Genomic DNA, 26,974 nt, shown 5'->3' with positions numbered 1-26,974 from the left:
GCCCCCCTGTAGCGCTCCAGCCGCCTGCAATGCCCCCCTGTAGCGCTCCAGCCGCCTGCAATGCCCCCCTGTAGCGCTCCAGCCGCCTGCAATGCCCCCCCGGAGTGCTCCAGCCTGTAATCCCCCCCCGTAGTACTCCAGTCTGCAGCCTATGAGGCTGAACGGCATTCCCTGCCTCCAACTGCCGTCGCCATATAGGCCGGTCGGCAATCTCAGATGAGATGTTCATTTTGCCTTATGGAAGATGTGGCTCTGGAGCTGGGCTGTAGCTATATAGGGGATGCAGATGTAGTAGTTCTACCTTTATGTGACATTATTGTGGCTGCTGTGTCTTGCCACAGATAGCCCACAGGAGAGACTTCCTCTTCTACATTTTTCCTGGGAATGTGTGGTAGGTGATTTATACAATTGATACTAAGGAGGCATCACTCTGTGTGGTGGAAATGATTGGGGCCACTTATATCCGCATGATAATGTGTGTGGATGGAGGCACCCAATAGGGTATCACACTTGGGGCCACTTACGGGTCCATCATACTTTATTGGGACACTAAACAGGAATCATTACTGTCTGGGGGGCACTGGGAATCATTACTATTGTGGAGAAGAAGTAAGAAGACATTCTTACTGTGTTGGTACACTAAGGCCCCATTTACACAACAGTGTCCAGTTTGTGTACTACAAACTGCAGATCTGCAAAAACATGGGCATTAGCCATGTGCACTATATTGCGGTGCAGACCCATTGACTTCAATGGGTCCACGATCTGCATGATGCGGCCATTGATGGGACCTCTCCTATCTTTGGCCACAACATGCGGATCGCAGATTCATTGAAATCAATTGGTCCGCCTATAACACAATGAGGGTTACACACAGCCTGTGTCCGTGTTTCAAGGATCTACAAAGCGGACAATGTTGTATGAATGGACCCATAGGGGGCGTCACTACTGTGTGGGGATATAAAAATGAGATTACTTGGTGGTTCATACATTTTAATAGCTAACTGAAAAGATTGTGACTTTGGGCCAAATCCTAAGGGCGTTATTCTGATGCTCCCTTGGTTTTCACCCGTTAGCCCCTCTAGAGGGATCTGGTCTTCGCCGCAGGGGGTGCAACCAGACCGCTACCTCCTGTGGTGGTCCCAGTACACTTGTTAGCTGACCTGTAAGGAACAGAGATGACTGCGTGGTTTTGTGGTTCGTTTTAAACGGATCAGTTTTTCTGTTTTTTCTGTTTCAGTAGTGTTTCCGTTCCGCTTCCGTTCCGTTTTTCTATTTTGTTTCCGTTTGTGATCCGCTTTTAAAAAAAAATTCGGCTGGGCATAAAATTTTCAATAGATGGTTCCGCAAAATGGAATGGATACGGAAGACATACGTATTCATTCCATATGCATTCCGGGTTTTTTTTGTTTGTTAGTTTTTTGCGGAACCATTTTTTTTTTTTTCAGAAATACGGAAACTGAATGCATACGGAGTACCTTCAGTTGTTTTTGCGGACCCATTGAAGTGAATGGTTCCAGATACGGACCACAAATGGAACTAAAAAAAACGGAATGGAAAAAGTCCTGTGCAGGAGGCCTAACAGTCGTAGTGTGCTACAGATGTAATTAATGTTGCTCCATTGCAATGGGAATTAGGCCTCATGCACACGACCGTTGTTGTGTTCCGTTCTGCAAAAGGGGTTCCATTGTTCCGTGATCCGTTTTTGTTTCCGTGTGTCTTCCTTTATTTTTGGAGGATCACCAGACATAAAGGAAAGTAAAAAAAAATCTAAGACAGGTTTGCCATGCAAATGATAGGAAAAAAACGGACGCAGACGACAATATCGTGTACCTCCGTGTTTTTTAGCGGTCCAGTTGACTTGAATGGGTCTGCGAACCATTTTCTGTGAAAATAATAGGACAGGTTATATTTTTTTGACGGACTGGAACCACGGATCATGGACCCGGGTGACAAACGGTGCATTAGCCAAGTTTTCAACGGACCCATTGAAAGTCAATAGGTTTGTAGAAAATCACGAAAAATGGAACAACGGACACGGAATAAAACAATGGTCGTGTGCATGAGGCATTATGCAGATGTTTAATTAGGGCCCAGCACCTTAGATAAGCCTCTGTGCCAAGGGTACAGCTTCAGGCCTCTTTCACACTACCGTATGGCTATTTCAGTGTTTTGCGGTCCGTTTTTCACGGATCCGTTCCGTTTTTTTTTGTTTCCGTTCCGTTTTTCTGTATGGCATATACAGTAATTACATAGAAAAAATTGGGCTGGGCATAACATTTTCAATAGATGGTTCTGCAAAAACGGAACGTATACGGAAGACATACGGATGCATTTCTGTTTTTTTGAAGACCCATTGACTTGAATGGAGCCACGGAACGTGATTTGCGGGCAATAATAGGACATGTTCTATCTTTAAACGGAACGGAAATGCGGAAGCGGAATGCATACGGAGTACATTCTGTTTTGTTTGCGGAACCATTGAAATTAATGAAACCGTATATGGAAAGCAAAAAACAGCCCGCAAAACGGGAGAAAAAAACGGTAGTGTGAAAGAGGCCTTACTTTAATCTTCAGTCCTCCAGGAGCTGAGGTTCATCCATGAAATGATCTTAGTTCCCAGCATTTAGGGAGCAATAAAGGGGGTTTGGTGGGAATAGACATTCTCCATTAGGGACCAGTAAGCTCAGCCTCTAATGATTATTCTTTCACGCTTTGTCATTTACATTTGTATTTTGCTTTTATTCAGGAATAAAACCGAGAACAGGACAGGAACAAGACATTAACATCTGAAAGCCCATAAGAGAGATTTATTGTAACCACCGAGAGGAGGGAAATGAATGCAGCAGCAATGTGAAAAACATCTGCACTGATCAGGTTTTCTTGCTCGTAAGTAAAACATGTGACTGAGACATTTCCTGCTCCAGCTTGTTGTAGAAATTGGTGCAAATCTAAAATCCCAGCAGTGTTACTATATTGATAATCAAGCCCATTCAGAGGCATGGCTGATGCAAAGAGGCCTTTATGTGTTTAGGTGATTGTCCTGAAACGCAGAAATTAGAGGATTTGTCCAGTGGGATATTTTTGTAAATAAGTGGCAGAATGGCGTAAAACTAAGAAAAGAGCATTATTCAGTTCACTAATCCCACATCACTGCATTACCACACTTACCAGATCCCTGACGCTTTTTCCTTCCTGGTCTTGTTTCCACAGAGCAAATGGAAGGAGATGGGCACTCAGCCAATCGCAGGCTAAGGCAGGTCATTGATGCAGCCATGATTGGCTGAGCAGGCATCTCCTGCCATTTCCTGTGGGTCTAGCCCTGACCAGAAAGTAGAGACCAATGGGGACCTGGTTGGCACGAGAAGGGCTGCAACGAGGGAACGGTGAGATGCGTATTTAAAAAAAATATATATATATTCCTCTGGACAAGTCCTTTAAATTACTTTTTCCACAAAAGACATTTATGACATTCCATAGTGTATGTCATAAATGCTTATCTCACCATTGGTTCCCCCAGCTATCAGAACAGAATGGCTGCTTCGGTAACTCCCATACACTAGAATCAAGAGTGCATCACACATACACCACCATCCCCTCATTGAAACACTTTTCTTCTTATAGAGGGCCCCACCTAAAGGACATTTATAGCATACACGGTGCATATGCCATAAATGTATTTGGAAGAAAAGCCACGATGAAGGAAACTTTACTTTGCTAAAACAGTTCTTCATTGTTAATATTCATTATGGAGTCAATCTCAGGCGATGATAAATCACATTTGATGTGGGCTATTTTGCTAAGGTGAGGCTTCCTTATCTGATCGCCAAAGAACAACAAACATGTTTCATATTTCAAATCTGAACATCACGTATGTACTTTAATGTGGTTTGAGGCTTTGCTCATCCAGCCATGAGAGGTAGTTTAGTATCACAATGATTGGCCTGCTTAACAATCCCCTAGTTACAACCAACTAGCTCCTGGGCAGGCATGTCTACTAATCCTGGCTAGCAAATGACCTTTGTTAGACTGTTATTCAAAAACTGAATCCATATAGAGGGGACTATGATTATAGTCAGTGTCAGCTAATTATTAATACTCTGAAAAAACCCCTAAACTCCTCTCTGCTGGACTGGGAATACCCCAATAAGCAGGGTACATTATGATGATTATATAGTGTGCCCAATTGATATCTAAGGCCAGCTATTCTTGTTGGTCCTTCAATACCAAGGGCTGACTGTCCTTAAAGTTTTTTTTTTCACAAATATTAACTATCAAGGGAAGGCCATTAACCTGCATCTGCTCCTGATAGGTTCATACTTACCTGCTTCCCGCTCCTTTGGTCCTGCACACTGGATCCCGTTCTTGAGGTCTTCAGCTTGTTCTCTTCCAGCCGGGCCATACATATTAGATGGTACGTTGGTGCCACCGAAATTGGCAGGTTCATTCAGCAATCAACAAATGTGTATGGCCACCTTTACATAGAATTGATGTGTGTTCAATGCAGAGAAGCCTCCACCAGACACCCCTAGCTTATCCACCCTAGGAACAAAGGATCAAGCATGTTGGATACTTCTTTCTCAACATTTGCCGTTGGGAGAGAGTCTAGTGACACCCCCCCCCCCCCCCCTCAATTCATTGCCATTAGATGGTCAATGAATCCTGTCAAAATCCAAGGGTGCGGCCAACATTTACAAATGGCTATATGGATTGCAAGGGTTTTATGAATGCAGATTAGTTTATGGGGCACTAATTGTTTGCAGTAAATTTTGTATGACTATTCATGAGCAAAGGGCACCCAAAATTAGTTAGGGATAGTAGTACAAAAAGAAACACAATACCATTCCTTGGGATTTGTTTCAAAATTAGTATTTTTCTTCCAGAAGCCCATTCAGTGCCAACAGTTTGTTAAACAATAGAGGTGGTGATGTTCCTCCACCCTAGGATATGCTGCATTGATTTCTGCAATGCTTCACTTTAAGACTTCTGTGATGCTCTCTAGAATTTCCCTAGAGAGTTATAAGTATTTTAGAGCTTATTTGTGGTTAAGACCCTACAGAGATGGACCGACGCTTTTATGACTGTGTGTCAACAGCGTGGGAGCCCAACTGCATTGGGTCTGTCATCATGAACTCATTGACACATGATTTACTAGATACAATTCTGTAAATTCTCTCTCTTTAGACATATTTGTGCATAATGTATGTAGAAAAGCTTCAAACCTAAAGCAAGGAGACTTTCTCACCTTTCAGTCCACTTTACCCTCTCCCAAACTACATAGTCAAAAAGAAAACGTTCAGTGGTGGGGACAAGAAATCTGCCTCCATAAAATATAGGGGTGGCAATGGAAATCCTGGTCGTGCACCACCAATACTCTTGTATGCTTCTACAGGAGGTGTTCATGTTGGTCTTGTCAAGAGTATGAAGATCCAGGGCTATCCCCCTCTCCTCTATCATAGTTTCATCGGTTCTCAGGTTAAATTTCTAATAAGCCCATGAATAGTATTTTTTTCTACTAGATGGTGTTTTTTTATTTGTAACTATAGTTAGAGAAGAATACGGCAATACATCCTATTTGACTATGGCGGTTACCCAATATACATGTTTTACTGTAAATACAGTTTTATGTCCTAATCAATAACAGGAGTCTATAAATTACATTTACTATATAGTTCAATGATATTCACAGCAGTATATTCAGGGTCTATCACATTTCTAAGCAATTGGCGCCACCATTTGAATACAGTAATGTTTTGCAGGCTGTCCACACCCGGAGCTTGACCAGTCAGACTTCTTCTCTAGTCAGTACCAGAGAAGGACTAACATTAGGTATTTATTTTTAGTTGCTATTAGACATAATCTAAGAGTGGAATTGAATGTATATGATATTGAGATGAATTCCAATAATCTACATGTATCTATGCATCCTTCCAGCACGAGACATGAGGGAGACTGCAAGGGGACCATTTTTGGGGTTAAGTGAAAGTCCATACATCCCCAAAAATACTCTGCCACCATCTATCACATTCTGGAGGGCCTGACAAGTAGCCCAACACTAAACACACTGTGCTCTCCAGCAGTCAAACTGTTAAACACTGTGGATTCTTTTAGTGTATATAAGCACTAAGGCCGGGTTCACATCTGTAAACCGGTCACTGTATCCGGCGAACATGCCGGATTTCAGCCAGCCCAAAAATGCTACATGCAACATTTTCTGTCTGGCTGAAAGTTGGCATACAGTTGTGTTCAAAATAATAGCAGTCAGACATCACTAACCTGATAAATCTACATGGCAAATAATGTACTAGCAGGTGTAGTAGAGTAATAGAAACCCAACAACATTCATGACATGCATCTGCTGATTCTCTGTAATTCAATCACTTATTGAAAGGGGCATGTTCAAAATAATAGCAGTGTGCAGTTCAATGAGTGAAGTCATTCATTCTTTGAAAAACAGGTGGCAATTATTGCCCTTATTTAAGGAAGGAAGGCAGCAAATATTGTACATGCTGGTTACAGTGCATTTCTGAGTAAAAAAGGGTCGGTCCAGACATTGTTCAGAAGAACAGCGTACCTTGATTAAAAAGTTGATTGGAGAGGGGAAAACATGTAAAGATGCTGCTCAGCTAAAATGATTGCAACTCATTTAAAATGGCAACCAAAACCTGAAAGACGTGGAAGAAAGCGAAAAGCTACTATTCAAATGGATAGAAGAATAGCCAAAATGGCAAGGACTCAGACAACAATCAGCTCCAGGAAGATCAAAGAAGGTCTAAAGTTACCTGTGAATACTTTTACAATTAGAAGACCAATGTGAAGCCAAGCTATCTGCAAGAAGCCCCCGCAAAGTCCCACTGTTGACATGTGCTGAAGAGGTTACAATTTGCCAAAGAGCACATTGACTCGCCTAAAGAGACATTTTGTGGACTGATGAAAGTAAGATTGTTCTTTTTGGGTCTAGTGGTCGGAGACAGTTTTTCAGACGTCCCCCCAAACACTGAATTCAAGCCACAGAAGACATCATGATATGGGGATGTTTCTCATACTACGGTGTTGGGCCTATTTATCGCATACCAGGGATCATAGATCAAGTATTCTGATGTATTTCAACTGAAGAGGTCATGCTGCCTTATGCTGAAGAGGAAATGCCCTTGAAATGGGTGTTCCAACAAGACAACGACCCCAAACACACCATTAAACGTGCAACATCTTGGTTCCAGACCAACAACATTGATGTTATGGACTGGCCAGCCAAATTCCCAGATCCTAATCCAAGAAAAAAACCTTGTGGGGTGACATCAAAAATGCAGTTTCTGAGGCAAAACCAAGAAATAGAGAAGAACTGTGGAATGTAGTCCAATTATCCTGGGCTGGAATACCTGTTCACAGGTGCCAGAAGTTGGTTGACTCCATGCAACACATGAACAGCAGTTCTTAGAAACAGCGGTTATAAGACTAAATATTAGTTAAGTGATTCAAAGGAAAGCAAAATCTTCAAACATTTTTCAGTTTATATAGTGAATGTTTGAGTTTGTAAAGAAGAATACAAACAATGCTATGGTTTTGAACAGTCTAATATTCACTTTTCCTCCAAAAAATTTTTTTAAAGGAACAACACAAATTTAATATATTTTTCTTCATGTTTTGATTCGGAATAGAATGTGTAGTTTTCCCAATGCATTTGTGTGTATAGAAATAAAAGCTATTAGAAGGATTTTGAGCTTAATTCACTTTTTAAACACACTGCTATTATTTTGAACACAATTGTATATGCCGTAAAGCGGTGGGATCCAGCTATGCCGGACATGGTTAACTCCGGCAGTTTGTTTTTCCGCCAGAACAGACTGCCAGAGTTCACAACTCAGATGTGCATTAGGGAATGGCCACAGTGCAGCTTGAACCGGACACACAGTAAGCATCAAAACTGCTCATGAACAGTTAAAAACAGTTGGTAATATTTGATTAATCCATTACAATGTCTGAGCCTCTGCGCTCTAAACATGTTGACTTTTTAAACAAAAAAAAAAAAGGTGCTTACAAAAGTAAAGACAAAATAAAATTCCATCCAAAACAAGTGAAACTGTTCTAAAATAAAAGGGGGAAAATAACAGGAGACCTTACACTAGTCTTGCTACTTCCTTGAACATAGTAAGAACAATGAATTCACTCCTCAGTCTTGGCTGGCCCTCAAAATATGTGCAGCCTGCTTTGTTTGTAACATGTTTTATTGTTTTCGGTTCAGGTTCTGGAACTGCTCAGTATTAGGGGGAATTCACACGACCGTAAGTGTTTTGCGGTCCTCAAACCGTGGATGCGGCAAAACATGGATGCCAGCTATGTACACACCAAATTACGGTGCGGACCTATTGACTTCAATAGGTCTGTGCTCTGCATGTTGTGGAGAAATATAGGACATGTCTTATGTTTTGCGGTGCGGCTGCCCAGGTGTGAAAAATACGTATATATACAGTACAGACCAAAAGTTTGGACACACCTTCTCATTCAAAGAGTTTTCTTTATTTTTATGACTATGAAAATTGTAGATTCACACTGAAGGCATCAAAACTATGAATTAACACGTGTGGAGTTATATACATAACAAAAAACTGAAAATATGTCATATTCTAGGTTCTTCAAAGTAGTCACCTTTTGCTTTGATTACTGCTTTGCACACTCTTGGCATTCTCTTGATGAGCTTCAAGAGGTAGTCACCTGAAATGGTTTTCACTTCGCAGGTGTGCCCTGTCAGGTTTAATAAGTGGGATTTCTTGCCTTATAAATGGGGTTGGGACCATCAGTTGCGTTGTGGAGAAGTCAGGTGGATACACAGCTGATAGTCCTACTGAATAGACTGTTAGAATTTGTATTATGGCAAGAAAAAAGCAGCTAAGTAAAGAAAAACGAGTGGCCATCATTACTTTAAGAAATGAAGGTCAGTCAGTCCGAAAAATTGGGAAAACTTTGAAAGTGTCCCCAAGTGCAGTCACAAAAACCATCAAGCGCTACAAAGAAACTGGCTCACATGCGGACCGCCCCAGGAAAGGAAGACCAAGAGTCACCTCTGCTGCGGAGGATAAGTTCATCCGAGTCACCAGCCTCAGAAATCGCAGGTTAACAGCAGCTCAGATTAGAGACCAGGTCAATGCAACACAGAGTCCTAGCAGCAGACACATCTCTAGAACAACTGTTAAGAGGAGACTGTGTGAATCAGGCCTTCATGGTAGAATATCTGCTAGGAAACCACTGCTAAGGACAGGCAACAAGCAGAAGAGACTTGTTTGGGCTAAAGAACACAAGGAATGGACATTAGACCAGTGGAAATCTGTGCTTTGGTCTGATGAGTCCAAATTTGAGATATTTGGTTCCAACCACCGTGTCTTTGTGCGACGCCGAAAAGGTGAATGGATGGACTCTACATGCCTGGTTCCCACCATGAAGCATGGAGGAGAAGGTGTGGGGGTGCTTTGCTGGTGACACTGTTGGGGATTTATTCAAAATTGAAGGCATACTGAACCAGCATGGCTACCACAGCATCTTGCAGCGGCATGCTATTCCATCCGGTTTGTGTTTAGTTGGACCATCATTTATTTTTCAACAGGACAATGACCCCAAACACACCTCCAGGCTGTGTAAGGGCTATTTGACCATGAAGGAAAGTGATGGGGTGCTGCGCCAGATGACCTGGCCTCCACAGTCACCGGACCTGAACCCAATCGAGATGGTTTGGGGTGAGCTGGACCGCAGAGTGAAGGCAAAAGGGCAACAAGTGCTAAGCATCTCTGGGAACTCCTTCAAGACTGTTGGAAGACCATTTCAGGTGACTACCTCTTGAAGCTCATCAAGAGAATGCCTAGAGTGTGCAAAGCAGTAATCAAAGCAAAAGGTGGCTACTTTGAAGAACCTAGAATATGACATATTTTCAGTTGTTTCACACTTTTTTGTTATGTATATAATTCCACACGTGTTAATTCATAGTTGTGATGCCTTCAGTGTGAATCTACAATTTTCATACTCATGAAAATAAAGAAAACTCTTTGAATGAGAAGGTGTGTCCAAACTTTTGGTCTGTACTGTATATACTGCAACATGCAGATCACGGACCCATTACAGTTAAGGGGTCTGCACAATAATGCGGCGTGCACAAGGCCAGTATCGCGTGAACGCCGCCTTAGGCCTCTTTCACACGGACGAGTTTTCTGCGTGGGTGCAATGCGTGAGGTGAACGCATTGCACCCGCACTGAATCCGGACCCATTCATTTCTATGGGGATGTGCATCACTTGTACCTTGCGTGAAAATCGCAGCATGCTCTATATTGTGCGTTTTCCACACAACGCAGGCCCCATAGAAGTGAATGTTATAATGGAAAATAATAAAATCTACAAAGCACCTAACCCAAACCAGAGCTTTGCACTCGCGTGGAAATATCACGCATTTTCCCACGACGCACTCGCTTCCTATCCGGCCCTCACACGCGACACCCGTAAAAGTGTTGTAAATTCCTGGACAAGGTGGAAAGGACTATTAATATTAAATAAGTAATTGTTAGTATAGTAGATTGGGCAAATGGACCTCAGTCCAAACTAAACACCCATTCTTTGAAGCTTGTACAAACCAGGCTTAAGTGTCAAGTCTCACTCACACTTTCTCCACTTTGAAGAATCTTAGCAAAATTAGTCATGCACCATTTTCATTACAGTGCGGACATATAGTCATGAGCTATTTTATCTACAAGCTCACAGCATGAAGTACCGTAATTGTTTAAATTTATATATGAAGGCACAAATTGAAAGTGAATATACAGTATTAGTTAAATACTTTGGCATCAGATTCCTGTTCCCAGTGTTGACTAAAGACTGCAATCCTGCAACCATGCCTTTTACTGCTGCATCAATAAATGAGGTCATAGCTGACACATCCATTTAACTGTTTAAATGGGCTGTAGACAAAGGTGCAGGAGGAGCTGGCTTGGTGCGGACTGGATAATGGGAAGCATAGAACTACTTGCTCATTTATTAATGTGATTTATTGGCTTCTGCACTGTTAAGCACCATAATGCAGTACTTTCCAAAATAAGACAGGCTACTACAAATGGGGGCAAATGCAAATGTCATAACCCTCCAAGAGACATCTGTACTTTACTTATATGATGATTTCATCTTCGGTCTGTTCTGGCGCCATATACCTTAAAATATTGCAATAACAATAAGAAGCATCCACAAGCATTGTATTTACTTAAAGGGGTTGTCCTATGAAAAGTTTTCTACAGTTTTCAAATCGGTACTTGTATCTGAACAGTTTTGTATTTGCATAGCCACTGAGTTATTCAATAACATGTATCTGTATAGCGCTACCTGCTGTTAGTTTTTTTTTCTTTGACCTGCTCACTGAGAAGGCTGCACATGCTCAGTTTCATTCTCTACTGCCTTCTGAGCTGTGATTGGGAGAGAGCTGCAGCAGAAAAGACACGCCTCCTGAGCTGCAGCAGAGAAGACACTCCCCTTGAGCTGCCAGCTTGATTTAAATTCAGTAGAAGAATGAATGGGGAGATCTCAAGATCCATGTGAGGTACAGGGCTGGTTCTAGCTTTGTAAGGCCGAATGCACAGGGCCGTGTTCCGCGGCCGAGAGCGGTCCGTGGTAACACGGCCTGGATTCCTGTTCAGAGCAGGAGCGCACGGCGTCATTGGTTGCTATGACGCCGTGCGCTTCATGCCGCCGCTGCACTACAGTAATACACTATATGATTGTATTACTGTAGTGCAGCGGCGGCATGAAGCGCACGGCATCATAGCAACCGATGACACCGAGCGCTCCTGCTCTGAACAGGAATCCAACCCGGGCATACCACGGACCGCTGTCGGCCGCGGAACACGGCCGTGTGCATTCGGCCTTAGAAAGAGGTTGTCAAGTCCTATATGTTTTTTTATTTTCATTGTTTACATTAGTCATGGGATAACCCTTTAAAAAAAAAAAAAAAAAAGTCTGACCGGTCGATGTATGGACTCCACAATACTTCTGGAGGTGTTTTTTGGTATCTTGGACCAAGATGATGGCAGAAGACTCTTTATGCACTGTATGTTGCACGGTTTGGCCTCCATAGATCAGGCTTATTTTTTGAGCATATCCAACAGATACTTATTCGAATTGAGAACTGAATCCCATATGCCTCCCCAACGGCACCAGCAGGAGGATATCCGCCTCCAGGGACAGGAAACAACATAGAGACCCACAATTTAAAAGTCCCCCTCACCTTTACCTCCTCCCGTTATTTCCTGTCCCCGGGAAAGGATGGAGACATACGGGACAGGGGAGGCATTTCTTTGTTTCTCCCTATACTTCTTTCTTTTTTTAAAGACGCTCCGCCTTTAGGTTTGTTATCCCCAATTTGCATCGGGAGGGCTGTAGCAGAGCGCAGGAGCGAGGGTAGTGTGCGGGCTCTCTACCTGTGCTTTTTATGTAAGTCCTGCTGTGCGGGCAATCCCGGGCTTTGCTGAACGCTGGCAGGAGGATTGGGTCCCACATCTTAGAAAGGCCGGGGCCAGGCCTTTCCTTTTCTCCACGAGGTGATCGGGGCTTCTGGTGCGTGGGGCCGCATCACGTCACATGGGTGCTGGGTAATTGTGCCAATTGCCTTTCTATATGTGTATCTTACCTTGGGTTTTTTTCCGTCACACTTTACCCTTGGTGGTGGTTCTGGCCAAGACTCAGTGGATACCTCTTTCATTAGATCCCTCAGTTTTTTGGGCAATGAAAGACCCTGAAAAAAAGTCAGGGATCTCTAAATTAAATTATTCAAAAGTAAATACCTTTTTGATGAACAGGATTCGGCGGTCTAGGACAAAACTCCCAAAGTCGATGCCCTGGTGGCAAGAATTTCAAAAAAATCCTCCCTACCCTTTGAGGATGTTGGTCTTTTTAAGGGAGCCTATGGATAAGAGATGCAAATCCATCTTAAAAAAGTCCTGAGAGTCAAACACTGCTACCCTCAGACCAGCAATTGCCGCCACCAATACTGCCAGAACTCTCTACCTTTTGGCTTTCCAAGCTAGAAGAACATCTGACTTCAGATAAGCCAAGGGAAAATATTTTAGCTTTATTACCAGTCTTTTTTTATAGCGGATGCCTCAGCGGATGTCGTAAAGCTGGCAGCTAGATCGGCCGCTTTATCCAACTCGGCCAGAAGATCTATATGGCTCATATCCTGATCAGGTTACACAACATCCAAATCTAGCTTGTGCAGCATTCCATGTGAGGGTGACGGGCTTTTCGGTCCGTTGCTTGACAACATCTTAGAAAAAAGCCTCAGACAGAAAAAAAGGATTCCCAATGGAATCTAAATACTTTTTTCAACGACGGTCCTTTCGTACGCAAAGGAGGGGCAGACAAGACCAGGCGAAAAGAGAAACTTCTTCACGCTGGCTATTATCCAGAGGCAGAGGAAGGGGGTTCCTGTTCAACCAGGATAAGTCTACCAGACAAACTAACAAATGACGCCAAAAGTTCAGTGGGAGGAAGACTAAGATTTTTTCATCGGCCTGGTTAAAAATATCTCCCTCCCCCTGGGTTCTATCTCTAATCTGGTAAGGCCTCAAAATAGAGTTTGACTCTTACCCTCCAAGAAGATTCATAATAACAAAACCTTGAAACCAGAGAGTCAGCTTCTGTTAGAGATGCAGATCAGTCTACTTGTCCTAAAGAAAGTACTCATTCCAGTACCACGGTTTCAAGAAGAAGAGGGATTTTATTCGCCAATATTTCTTGTGAAAAAAACAAATGGCGCCCACAGAGCCATAATACATTTTAAAAAGCCTAAACAAATTTGTGACATACAAAAAATTCTAAATGGAAACGATAAAATAGACGGTAAACCTCCTAAGAAGCGATTGCTTCATGGTGATGTTAGACCTGTCAGGCGCATACTGTCACATACAATCCATGTAGATCACCAGAGGTTTCTAAAATTAGCCGTCTATATAAAAAATCAACTTCAACACTTCCAATTCCAGGCGCTCCCTTTTGGCCTTTCATCTGCACCAAGGATTTTTACCAAGTTGGTAGCAGAAATTTCAAGCCACTTCCATCAGCAGGGAATCCTATTTATCCCTTACCTCGACTACTTTTTTCTGGCAGCAAGATCAGAGCGGATTCTGTTGGAACAGATCTTGACAGTAAAAGAGACTCTGTCCGCCCTAGGCTGGTTGATTTAAAGGGAACCTGTCACCCGGATTTTGGGTATAGAGCTAGCAGACTTCCTCAGCTGAAAAACACTCAAGGAGGGGGAATGGTTGCTGAACTCAGAAATATATTGACAGATCTTTCAAGAAATAAGGGTCTCCAATTCTGGATCTTTTTGCAACCAAAGAAAACAAGAAAATAATTCCCTTCTGCTCCCTGTCCTACCACGACAGGCCCTATTTAGTGGACGCGTTCTCTGCTCCGTGGCCAAAGGGCTTCCTGTATGCTTTTCCTCCTGTTCCTGTCATTTCCAGGTGTCTTGGGAAGATCATTAACGAGAACTGTCAGGCCCCGTATTGGCCGAGAAGATCCTGGTTTCCTCTCCTTCTACAACTATTCAAAGTAGTTTTTTGGCATCTCCCTCAAGTTCCAGACCTGCTGCTTCAGGGGCCGGTAGTTCATCTGAACTCCCCCAACCTCTCGGCATGGAGATTGAACGCGACATCCTAAAGCAAAAAGCACCTTCAGACTCGGTGGTCGATACCTTGTTCGAAAACCGGAAACCAGTCACCTCCAAAATCTACTGTAGAATTTGGAAGCCTTTTTTGGTTTTCTCCGTAGGTTCCTGGGACCCATCCATGGCTCTGGATATCAGAATCATTCTGGACTTTTTACAGAAGGGCTTGGACATGGGTCTCAGAGTAAGTACCCTAAAGGTACAAATTTCCGCATTGTCTGCATTTATAGATGTTAAATTAGCAGAAGTAGATCTAATAAGATTTATTAGAGGGGCCTTTAGGATTAGACCTCCCTTCCGTTCCTCTGTTCTACCTTGGAATTTTAATTTTATATTGTCGGGCCTCCTAGATCCCCCCCCCCCCCCATTCGGGCCAATCAGTGAGATCTCCGTTAGATTCCACTCCTTTAAAACAGCTTTTTTTAGTGGCCATCACCACAGCCAGAAGGGTGGGTGAGATCCAGGCTTTTTCTTGTAAAGACCCTACCTGACTATCCTGAATGATAGCATTATCCTAAAACATTCTCCTGCTTTTTTACCAAAAGTCTTTTCCAAATTTCATTGTCAACAGAAGATATCTTTACCTTCCTTTGTCCCCCAGAAGGTGTCTATCTAGCAGTCTAATTTTTCATTATCTTCTGTCAGGCGAAGCGTGTTACAATATTTACATTCTACAGAGCAGTTTAGAAAGTCTCATCATTTATTTGTCCAATTTCAGGGTCCAAAGGACAAGCAGCAAGTAAAACTACGATTGCACGCTAGATAAAATTGACCATTTCTCTAATTTATTCCCAGAATGGGGGTCGGAATCCCAGAGGGGTTTAAAGCCCACTCCAAAAGAGCTGTTTTTACCTCATGGGTGGAAGGTGCCTCAGCGTCTCTCGATCAGATCTGCAAAGCTGCGTCCTGGGCAAATCTGTCCACTTTCTTCAAACATTATAAATTAGACATTGCATATAATAGGGACTTATCATTTGGACGCAAGGTCCTTTCTGCGGTAGTCCCACCCTAGAGGATATTTACTCTGTTAATCCTCCTGCTAGTGCCGTTGGCGAGGCATATGGGAAAGATTAAAAATACTCTTACCGGTAATTGGATTTTCCATATAGCCTCCCCAACGGCACCGCCTTTTTCCCTCCTTTTTTTTCTTTTTTTGTTTGTGCCCTCACATGATATGTTAAGTTTGACTATAAGTTCATATAAAGTTTTTCAGTTTCTGCATCGTGAGGTTAAGGGGAGGGGACTTTTAAATTGTGTGTCTCCACGTTGTTTCCTGTCCCTGGAGGCAGATATTCTCCTGCTGGTGCCGTTGTGGAGGCTATATGGAAAATCCAATTACTGGTAAGAGTAATTTTCATCTTTTCGAGCATATCCCACAGATACTTATTCGAATTGAGAACTGAATCATTTTGAGGCCAAGGCAACAATTTTTACTTTTTGTCATATTCCTCAAACCATTCCTGAACAATTTTGCAGTGTGTCAGGGCACATTATCCTGCTAAAAGTGACCTCTGCCATTAAAGAATACCAATGCCATGAAGGGTTGTATTTGACTTACATGTTTAGGTAGCATCCACATAAATAAAAGGACCAAAGATTTCCCATGCAGGATATTGCCTAGAGCAGTGATGCCCAACCTGCGGCCCTCCAGCTGTTGTAGGCTGATAGCTGTAGGCTGTCAGAGCATGCTGGGGGTTGTAGTTTTGCAACAGCTAAAGGGCCGCAGGTTGGGCATTCCTGGCCTAGAGCATTACACTGCCCCTGCCAGCTCGCTTTCTTCCCATAAATACATCCTGGTGCCAAATGTTCCCCAGGCAAGCAACCCACAACACTTGGCCATCCGCATGATGTAAAAGAGACTACTCCACCTTCTTCCCATGGTCCAGTTCTGATGCTCACATGCCTGTTGATGGCACTTGTGGCAGTGGAGAAGGATCATCATCAGCACTCTGACCAGTCTACAGCTATGCAGTCGCACATACTAGTTGCAAGTTCTGTACACCTTTCTATTATAGCCAGCTCTAACTTTTTCAGCAATTTATGTTCCCGTGGGATCAAACCAAATGGGCTAGATATCACTAGCTACGCACATCAATGAGCCTTGGACTCCCATGACCATGTCACCAGGTCACTGGATTTCACCATTTTAGAGATGCTCTGAAAAATGTATCTAGCCATCACCATATTTTGGCCATGTCAAAGATCCTTACACTCGCCCATTTCTACTGCTACCAGCACATCAACTTAAAGGGTTTGCCATTCTCTTGCTGCCTAATATATCCCACCTCTTGACAAGATAATCCATGTTATTCAGTCCACATATATTCATTGTACATTGCATTACATGCAAACCACTCCTCATTCTAGAAGAAAAAGTAACTGGTAGGGCTGTCGGTGTTTATCCCATAGAATAACATAATTTGTAATCAATATGGTCCACATTCTGTGCTCCAGTTTATTCGAGCATCCTTGCACCACTTTACCGAGTGTCAAAAGCTGATACTTATGGATTTTTGTGCTCAGCATTTATCTACTGCTAGTGGTGGATCTCAGGACTGTCGATTTTAAAGATTGTCTGTCTGGTGTTTTTGACTTTGCCTATCTAAGTGGCCCATTCCCTAAGGGCCATTTTACACGGGCTGATACTGAGGGCAATGATGGGAACAAACTATTAGTTCCTGCCAGATCATTGACAGCTGGTTCGGCTGCTTTAACTTGCTACTGCGATCCTTCATCCCAATACAGATGAATTATTTGTCGGCAGCACAACCCTATTTCCACAGATGATGCGCTGCATGATTTTAGATGCCGCATGAAAGATTTGCTCACCCGACGGATGAGTGTGATCAGTGGCACCTTTTACACTGGGTAGTTATCAGGAACGAGTGTGAATATGAAAGTTTGCCTCTAATAATTGTACCAAATCTTGGGACTCTTAAGGTACCTTTTTAAATGAACCGATCATTGTGTAAATTATGGATAAATCGAGTGAAACTGCACAATTATTCGAGCAGTGTAAAAGCAATGAATGATAGAGCGACAACCGACAATTGGTAGATTTCTTGTCTGTTCAATCGTTTGCATAGGCACAAAAATCATTGTTGGACATTAAAGGGGTTTTCTGGGAATTAAGAAAATGAAAATGCTTAAATATTACTTCATTATAAATATATTACCAAATACCTTCATTAGTTATTATGGCTCGTTTTGTCCGGAGAGCAATGATTAGGAGAAACAAACTGGCCTGCCGTCCTACTAGTCCACACAAAACCTGTCCTATTACACAGGAGGACAAGTTAAAGAGCTGCGCCATCTTCCTCTCTTACTTTCCAGGAATTATGATCCTGAATACAGTTTAATATGATCTTCAGATGAATCTCTGTAGGAATGGAGTTCATTAGGAGACATGAAGTACTGACAGGATAGTGGGGGTGTAGATAATGAGCAGACTGTCCTGTCCGTCTTCTCTGTACTTCATGTCTCCTCATGAACTCCATTCCTTCAGAGATTCAGCTGAAGATCATATTAAACTGTATTCAGGATCATAATCCCTGACAAGTAGGAGAGGAGGATGAGGCATCTCTTTAGCTCAGTGCTGTGAAGTAATTTGCCCTCCTGTGTGATTAAGACAGGTTTTGTTTGTACTAATAGGACGGTGGCCATTTTATTTCCCCTAATGATTGCTCCCCAGATAAAACGATCCATTATAACTAATGAAATATATTTTGGAATATATTTCTAATGAAGTAATATTTAAGTATTTTTATGTTCTTAATTCCCGGAGAACCCCTTTAACAATTCCATACATGTAAACAGGAATCGTTCACTGCACACAGGATTACAATAAAATAAGATAATCCTTTAATAGTCCCATCAAGGGAAAATTCACAGCATTAGAGCAGCACAGAGAGTACAAAAACTCCAAAATAAACGCATTACAGTGACAGTAGATTACAGATACAAAATTTAAAAATAAGGGATATAGATATCACAGTTATAGAATTTGTTTGACAAAGGCTTCTAATAGCCGAAACGCGTCACATTTACCATTTGTATGTGACCATTAAATTTATTTGATATCACTACCAATAGCGAGTGCCGGTCCTTACTATATCATTATCTGTGGATCTTCTTCCCTGGACGCGCGCACCGCACCACTGCAAGCAGAAGTGCCGCTCGTATCTTCTCTCGAGCTTATAGAATTCAGTCTCTCGATGGAATGATATCCATGGAATGATTTGTTCACAACACCATGCAACACAATGTAATAGTCTGCTTTACAAACAATGGAATATGCGATCGAAAATACGATTTTGTGAACAATAATAGGCGCGTCTAAAGGGTCATTGTTGAAACCTTTACTACACCAAAAAACTACTTGTTCGTCGCTCAATCGTACTGATCATCGCCTGTTGTAACGGTACCTTAAGTTATGGATGGTCACAAAATGTTTATCTGCTCTGTGTTTTTTTTTTTCCTCATCTGTTGCCTTCTCCTTGTTCCTTTTATGCTTTTTGGCCAGTGCGAGTGATAAATGATTACAGTTATGAGTCTCATGAGGGTAGCGCTCTCCCAACTCCCCCGGCCCTTCTGACAGGCCCTGGGTATTTGCGCCTACACAGTGGCCTGTATTCTTTCAGCCCTCCTGATACTGTGTGTATATGTATGTGTGTGTGTGTATGTATGTATGTATGTATATATTATAATATATATATATATATATATATATCTATCTATATATATATATCTATATTATATATATATATATAATTATTTTTTTTTTTTTTTTCTGATTTGTCTTTCAGGATTCTATGAAAGATGGGTAACTACCCCTGTGCTGTTGTTGAGCTTGTTTGCTGTATCCTAGGTAAATGCTATGAATCCTATTTTAAAATGCAGATCTTTGTGTTCTTTTTCAGGAGTGGGAAAGTTTTAGAGAAATGTAACCTTTTCTGAGAGGTAAGTGACCTATATTAATTGAAAAACATTACCACTCATCCAAGTTGTGTGGGGCCATACTACGGCACCCATGAGGATGCTTCCACACATGGATGGAGTTTTTTAATGAGATTTTTGAAGCCAGTGCCAGGAATGTATCATAACCTGAAGGAAATTTATATAGAAAATATTCTACTGCGCTTTTTTTTTAATGTACTTCTAGGTTTGGTTTAAAAAAACAGCATCAAAATAGAGCATGTGAAAGCTCCCTAAAAGTCTTTAGGGCTGTACTGCATGTCTCCTATTTCATACAAAGGTCTCTAGAGTATTTCCTCTTGGATTTCCAAGGTAGAGGAAAGAAGAAAATAATGTCATGTCCCATCAGATGCTTATGGCTCCTTCATATGCCATAGAGCTTGTGTACAAACTGTACTGTGTTCCTATCCCAGTGATCTGACACCAGCCAGGATAATAGTCCTAAAATCTAACTACAGAGAAAAAAAAATTATAAAAATTCTTCGTAATCCACAGGCACCATTTACATTGGCAGATGTTCTGTATGGAAGGAACAGGCCGTCTGATGACAACATAGTTCTCTAAAATATGGTTTTAACTGTCTCCGAGTTAAGGTTTTACATTTGTATGGTAATCGGTTAAAAATGGCATCTGACCTCAACAACCATGCATGTGTGTTTGTGCTGTGATAAGTTGTAACTGGTCACTACATGAAACAAATCAGAAATTTGATGGGTTGTGGCTCTTCATTAGGGCATCTTTGAAAATGGAACATCAGATGCATTCATACTTCTCATGTGCTCATTAGGTAAACCATGGAACAGAGGCGCCCCGATACACCCAGCGTGAGGGTCCTTGATTTGGGTTGGCAAGGTCTGCTGAATCCAAATCCTGTAAGCCGAGAAGAAGATGAAACCCTTGTTGATGAATACCTCTCCCCTTCAAGACTGGTATGGGTTCACTGCAAATATACCTACAAACTATATAAAAAAAATACTTTATATTAAAAGTTTTCTGGATTTTTTTTTCTTCCCCTTAAGCTAATATTGCATCTTTTTTATTTCCATGCAGAAAGCACTTACTGGGGAAGATAATCTGCAAGAAGTTACAACACTCCAAATGTGTGTGGACACAAGGGAGCGCACCTTGGGGAATTTTGGTGAGGGATGTTTTTTAGGTGAGGGGGTCAAACAGGTGGCCCTATGTGCTGTGCAGCACGTATTTCTAAAACTCATCCTGAAACCCATCTATATGTTGCTTTAAATGACAGCTAGCATCTTGAAGCCTATAGGCATTAATGCAAAATCTGTAACAGAGCCTCCAACTGTGATGTGTCATTTAGAATATAGGTCTCCTCTTATGAGAGAGCAGGGATGTCAAACTCGTGGCCCTCCAGCTGTTGCAAAACTACAACTCCCATCATGCCTGGGCATACTACAGCTATCAGGGAATGATGGGAGTTGTAGTTTTGCAACATCTGGAGGGCCATGAGTTTGACATCCATGAGATAGAGGGACCTTTTGTTTCCTTTGGGCCCAGATACAACTGCAAGTTCTTTTTCTCCTGTTATAGACATATTCCTATGTATATGGCTACGGCTAGTAAAGCCCTTACTTGGAGATTTTCTATAGACTATGAATTTTATTTACCATTTTAACACAGTAGAATTTTGCATCAATATTTGTAAGCCAAAACCAGGAGTAGAGCATAAAACAAAAAAGTATAATGTCCAAAAATATTGCCTGAAAGCTGCCTTCTTCTAAAATGTCAGATTTTGGTTTCAGCAATACTGGATGGGCAATTTACTTCTGACGTTGGACCTGTTCACATAAAGTTATGAATAAATAATAAGCAGACAGAGGGAGGAAATCGTGCAATTATATCTGATATACTTTTCAAGGAGACTCCCAAGAGACTCATTTTCATCATAGCTGATATGAAGGTGAAAGGGAACTGTTATAGTAGAAATGTCAATGGATAAATTGCATTACTATGGCATAGACGCTTCAGCAGGAAATACACTGAACAAAAATATAAACGCAACACTTTTCGTTGTGCTCCCACTTTGCATGAGCTGAACTCAAAGATCTGAAACATTTTCTACATACACAAAAGACCCATTACTCTCAAATATTCACAAATCTGTCTAAATCTGTGTTAGTGAGCACTTCTCCTTTGCCGAGATAATCCATCCCACCTCACAGGTGTGGCATATCAAGGTGCTGATTAGACAGCATGAATATTGCACAGGTGTGCCTTAGACTGCCCACAATAAAAGGCCACTCTGAAATGTGCAGTTTGATCACACAGCACAATGCCACAGATGTCGCAACGTTTGAGGGAGCATGCAATTGGCATGCTGACTGCAGGAATGTCTACCAGAGCAGTTGGCCGTGCAATGAATGCTCATTTCTCTACCATAAGCAGTCTCCAAGTGCGTTTCAGAGAATTTGACAGTACATCCAACTGGCCTCACAACCACAGACCACGTGTAACCACACCAGCCCAGGACCTCCACATACAGCATGTTCACCTTCATGATCGTCTGAGACCAGCCACCCGGACAGCTGCAGCAACAATCGTTTGCATAGCCAAATAATATTTTGAACAAACTGTCAGAAAGCGTCTCAGGGAAGCTCATCGTGTTCTGGACCTGACTGCAGTTCGTCGTCGTAACCGACTTGAGTGGGCAAATGCTCACATTCGATGGCATCTGGCACATTGGAGACAGCGTGTGTGGCGTCATGTGGGTGAGCGGTTTGCTGACGTAAACGTTGTTGATAGAGTGGCCCATGGTGGCAGTGGGGTTAAGGTATGGGCAGGCGTATGTTATGGGCAACGAACACAGGTGCCTTTTATTGATGGCATTTTGAATGCACAGAGATACTGTGACGAGATCCTGAGGCCCATTGTTGTGCCATTCATCCACAACCATCACCTCATGTTGCAGCATGAGCATGATAAAGCACGGCCCCATATTGCAAGGATCTGTACACAGTTCCTGGAAGCTGAAAACATCCCAGTTTTTGCATGGCTAGCATACTCACCGGACATGTCATCCATTGAGCATGTTTGGGATGCTCTGGATCGGTGTATACGACAGCGTGTTCCAGTTCCTGCCAATATTCTGCAACTTCGCACAGCTATTGAAGAGGAGTGGACCAACATTCCACAGGCCACAATCCACAACCTGATCAACTCTATGCAACGGAGATGTGTTGCACTGCGTGAGACAAATGGTGGCCACTCCAGATACCCCCCCCCCTCCCAGTAAGGCAAAACTGTGCACATTTCAGAGTGGCTTTTTATTGTGGGCAGTCTAAGGCACACCTGTGCAATATTCATGCTGTCTAATCAGCACCCTAATATGCCACACCTGTGAGGTGGGATGGATTATTTTGGCAAAGGAGAAGTGCTCACTAACACAGATTTAGACAATTTGTGAACAATATTTGAGAGTAATGGGTCTTTTGTGGATGTAGAAAATGTTTCAGATCTTTGAGTTCAGCTCATGCAAAATGGGAGCAAAACCAAAAGTGTTGTATTTATATTTTTGTTCAGAGTAGTTAGTCTTCATGCTCCAACAGCAGCCAGATTCAAGTAATCGTAAATTAAAGTATTCAGCTACATACCTGTCACACAATCCCAAAAAACACATTGCATCACATTTACTAATGTAGTTACATTTAGAATTTGGCATAAGTTGCACTAAAATTTTGCACATTTCTGGCTTCTAATGCTGAATTACAGCTCCTCCCCACCAGCTAATTACAAAGATACTCCTCTGTCACTGCCACTGTTGCTGCTTTGACATGTCCACAGATATAACAGCACAGGAAATAAGATACGGCCCAGGACGGAAGATAGGCACAATAAGGGTAAAAGAAATACTGTACATTACAAAATTACAGCAACCTTTATAAATGATTATTTTAAATGTTTCACCTGGTACTGGCATCTTCAGGGGTTAAAAGTCGTAACCTCCTAGGAAGCAGCAGCAGCTTCAACATTAACCATGCTTGCCACCCTCGCCTTCTGGGCAGTAAAGGAATTGCTGTTTTTGGCACTATTGGGCTATTTCTGACCATACCTCATCATGAGAAGGTCTGATTCTCTAGAAAGGGGAGTCCTAGCCGCTGCTCAATGCTGGCTTTCAACTTTTACATCCTGTATGGTATTAACACAATTGCTTAATTTGTCTTACGGCTTTTACCTGACACTAATATGAAGTAAATCGCTTACATATTTCCTCTTATTACTACCAGGTACACACATGCCAAACCTTAGAGAACTTAAGCTGAACAACAGTGTGATAATGTCCATCAGGTAAGGTCGTTGTGTGTCATTAGTCTTTGCTGTAAGATTATGTCTTGGCTGTAAATCTACTCCTACAATATTTATGGGTACCTACCATTAGCATAAGTGATTTGGAACATTTTATTAATATATTTCACAAGACAAAAGTGTTCCATGTCTTTAGAACAGACCACCGTACCTCAATGTGCCTCTGAAGCCAATAGCAAGTGCAGCGACCCAGTGGTCATTTGTAAAGGGGGTAATGTGTCTTTATTATGCACTATTTATTCCAAAGGCTGTTTACAGGGATATAGGGTAAGTTAGTTAGCCCCTTAGATGCAGCTGCCAGGTGTGGGCAGGTCGCTCCCCTCTAGTTAGTAGCCACTGGGGAGTGAGCTGTAGGGTGTGTGTGTGTGAGAGAGGAGAAGCATTATACCGGGATACACCAGCAATGTGAGCCAGGAACAGCCGAAGTGACTGTAATAAGTGGCAACCTCTGAAGGAGAGAAGAACTGAATCTAATAAAAGGTAGAGCATCCATGTCAAGGGAGAGTGAGTGGACAAGAAACCAGTGATGGTAATGCATGTGTCGGGCTATAGACTTTACTGTAAAGTGGATTGGGTTAGTAGCTTCAGGAACCCTTGCATATCCATCAGACACCCTTCCATATTCAAGAGTAAGACTGGCCATCTGTTAAGACTGTTGGGAAGATTGCACTGTTTATCTGGAAAGAGATTTGGAGGGGGTCATAATATTACGTCTTTCACCCATCCTATATGCAGCCTTGGAACTGTTTTATACCACATTTACAGACCTGTGCCTAATGTAAACACATGTGTATATAAACCACCAAGTTTCTTCAGTAAAGCTGCATTTGCTTGTTTGACAAGCCGGCCTGGTCATTGCCTTCCCCTGCCAGCCCCATCTCCTGCCTTGCACCCCACAACACATAACCAACACCAAGAACACCCTGAACCACCATCAGGCAGGAGACAGTCTCCAGGGTGTGCCACAAGCACAACAAGGGGTGCGCCTCTCCCTCCACTGCCTGCTCGGGCTGTAGAGGCTCATAGCCAGGATCATACTACCAGCATTCTCATCCTTTCCACCCTCACGCCTTCCCTACAGGCCTGCGCACTGCACAAATACACCCTGCATCAGTGCATATGTGCTAGATCACAACGGTGCATGTGCAAGATTTCGTCCAAGCGTGTGATGGCATTCTCTGTCTTCAAGGATGCCGATCAAGACTGGGTGGGATTAGAGTGTAGACATATGACCTCTTGGCATTGTCTCTACCTCCGTGACTTTAAAGGTAATCTGTCAGGTCCTGCAAGCCCTAATAAATACGGTACTACACGAATAGTACTTCTGCTACTGACCTAAATCACTACCAGTAATTTGTATGTCCATACGCACCTGCATTCTGCTGCTGTGTTCCTGCAAACTGGCAGTGAAATATATTCAAAGGACTGGCAAGCGCCCACACATTATGTAGAGGATTCCAGGATCTGTCATCTAAATATATTCCAGGGCCATTCTGCAGGCACACAGTGGGGAACTATGGACATGCAAATTATTGAGCCAAGGTCAGCAAGAGCAGCACTGTTCATATAGTATTGTTCTGGGGCTGTGCAACAAAAAATATTCTATGTTTTTCAAACCAGCACCTGGATCTAAATACTTTTGTAATTGCATGCAATTAAAAATGTTGTATAGTCATTGAGCTATTTAAAAAAAAAATGGACCTGTATAGCGCCACCTGACGATTGTTCTTTTCCTTATTTCTCCATCCCCTTCACTGTGGTGGTCGCACGTGCTCAGTTTAAATCTTGCCATATCTTCTGCTGTGTCAATTACAGGGAAAGCTGCTTCAGAAAGGAGACTCCATCTGAGCTGTCAACCCAAAGAGAATCTAGCAGAGCAATGAATGGGGGGGGATCTATGGTTCAATGTGAACTACAGGGATGGTTCTACCTTTGTTAGGAAGAGATTGTCATGTATTATATGGTGTCTTATTTTCATTTTTTTTACATCAATTATGGCATAACCCCTTTAATAGAGCGGGATTTGACAGATACAACTAGTTAGCATATGGCTGAACTCCCAAAGCACAACAGTCAGTTACAGGTGGCGGTTTGGGAAACAAAAGTGTTCTTACACTTTCCCTTTAAATAATCATTATACAAGAAAAGTACCGCAAAATTCCATGATTCTGGCACTGGTGTGACCATACAGGATCCAGAACTCTGAAAACATGTACGTACTTTTAATCAGGGAATGTACTGTTATATGTACTTGATAAATGATGTAGATATATTGTGTAGTAATTGTATTTCAAATCATTATTGTTGCTGTAGATTTATTGATGCTTTGTTTCCAGAGATCTTGGTACTTCGCTGTCACATTTACAAGTGCTCTGGATGGCTCGTTGTAGCCTTACTGATCTTGATGGCATATCCTCCTTCTCTTCTTTAAAGGTATACTATATTTTTATTTTTCATGATGATTTCTATAGCGCATCATGTTCACACTGACTCCAGTCATTTTTAAATGCTTATTTTTAATTGAAATATTTTAGCTATATTTTTGTGGAAATAGTTGAAGAACTATTTGGTTTAAGTAGGGCAACAGATTAGGATGGTAGAAAGATGAAGGGTTCCATTCATTGCATTTAAAAGTACTTATCTTTGTACATATATAAATATCAGCATATGGAATTGAACTCACATGCAGCAGAAATTTCCACAACTGAAAATCATTTCCATTCATCTAAGGCGAGGTTCACGTCTGCAGCAGAAATTGTTAGGAGCCTCCATTGCAGATTCTGATAAGAAAACGGGATATGCATGCAGCTGCATTTTATCCAACAGAATCACTGAAACCATAATACAAACCTGATGGAACCAATTATAGTCAATACTGCAAAACCACACCTAGAAAAACATGAAATTCCTATTGGAAACAATGGGATGTGGATTTCTGTGCAGAATGCACACCGAAATCTTAGTTAAATATAAACTGTGTGTCA

At 42.1% G+C, this 26,974-nt stretch overlaps 1 protein-coding gene across 2 annotated transcripts in view; it reads left to right on the top strand.

Moving 5' to 3' along the window:
• LRRC56 (leucine rich repeat containing 56) overlaps positions 1-26,974 on the top strand; it is a 44,363-nt gene that overhangs the window by 1,476 nt on the left and 15,913 nt on the right. The window contains exons 2-7 of one of the 2 annotated variants that reach the window (XM_044270863.1): positions 2,750-2,889; positions 19,613-19,652; positions 20,455-20,596; positions 20,718-20,805; positions 23,912-23,972; positions 26,327-26,423. In XM_044270863.1, the coding sequence (XP_044126798.1) occupies positions 20,462-20,596; positions 20,718-20,805; positions 23,912-23,972; positions 26,327-26,423 (381 nt within the window). In that variant the 5' untranslated portion in view covers positions 2,750-2,889; positions 19,613-19,652; positions 20,455-20,461. Of the gene's footprint in view, positions 1-2,749; positions 2,890-19,612; positions 19,653-20,454; positions 20,597-20,717; positions 20,806-23,911; positions 23,973-26,326; positions 26,424-26,974 lie in introns of those variants that run through there. The other variant, XM_044270864.1, reaches the window with a different exon arrangement.

Source organism: Bufo gargarizans, chromosome 10 (assembly GCF_014858855.1).
Source record: "Bufo gargarizans isolate SCDJY-AF-19 chromosome 10, ASM1485885v1, whole genome shotgun sequence".
NCBI lineage: Eukaryota > Metazoa > Chordata > Amphibia > Anura > Bufonidae > Bufo > Bufo gargarizans.
Note: the sequence above shows the minus strand (reverse complement) of the source record. Positions and strands in the feature narration are given on the sequence as shown.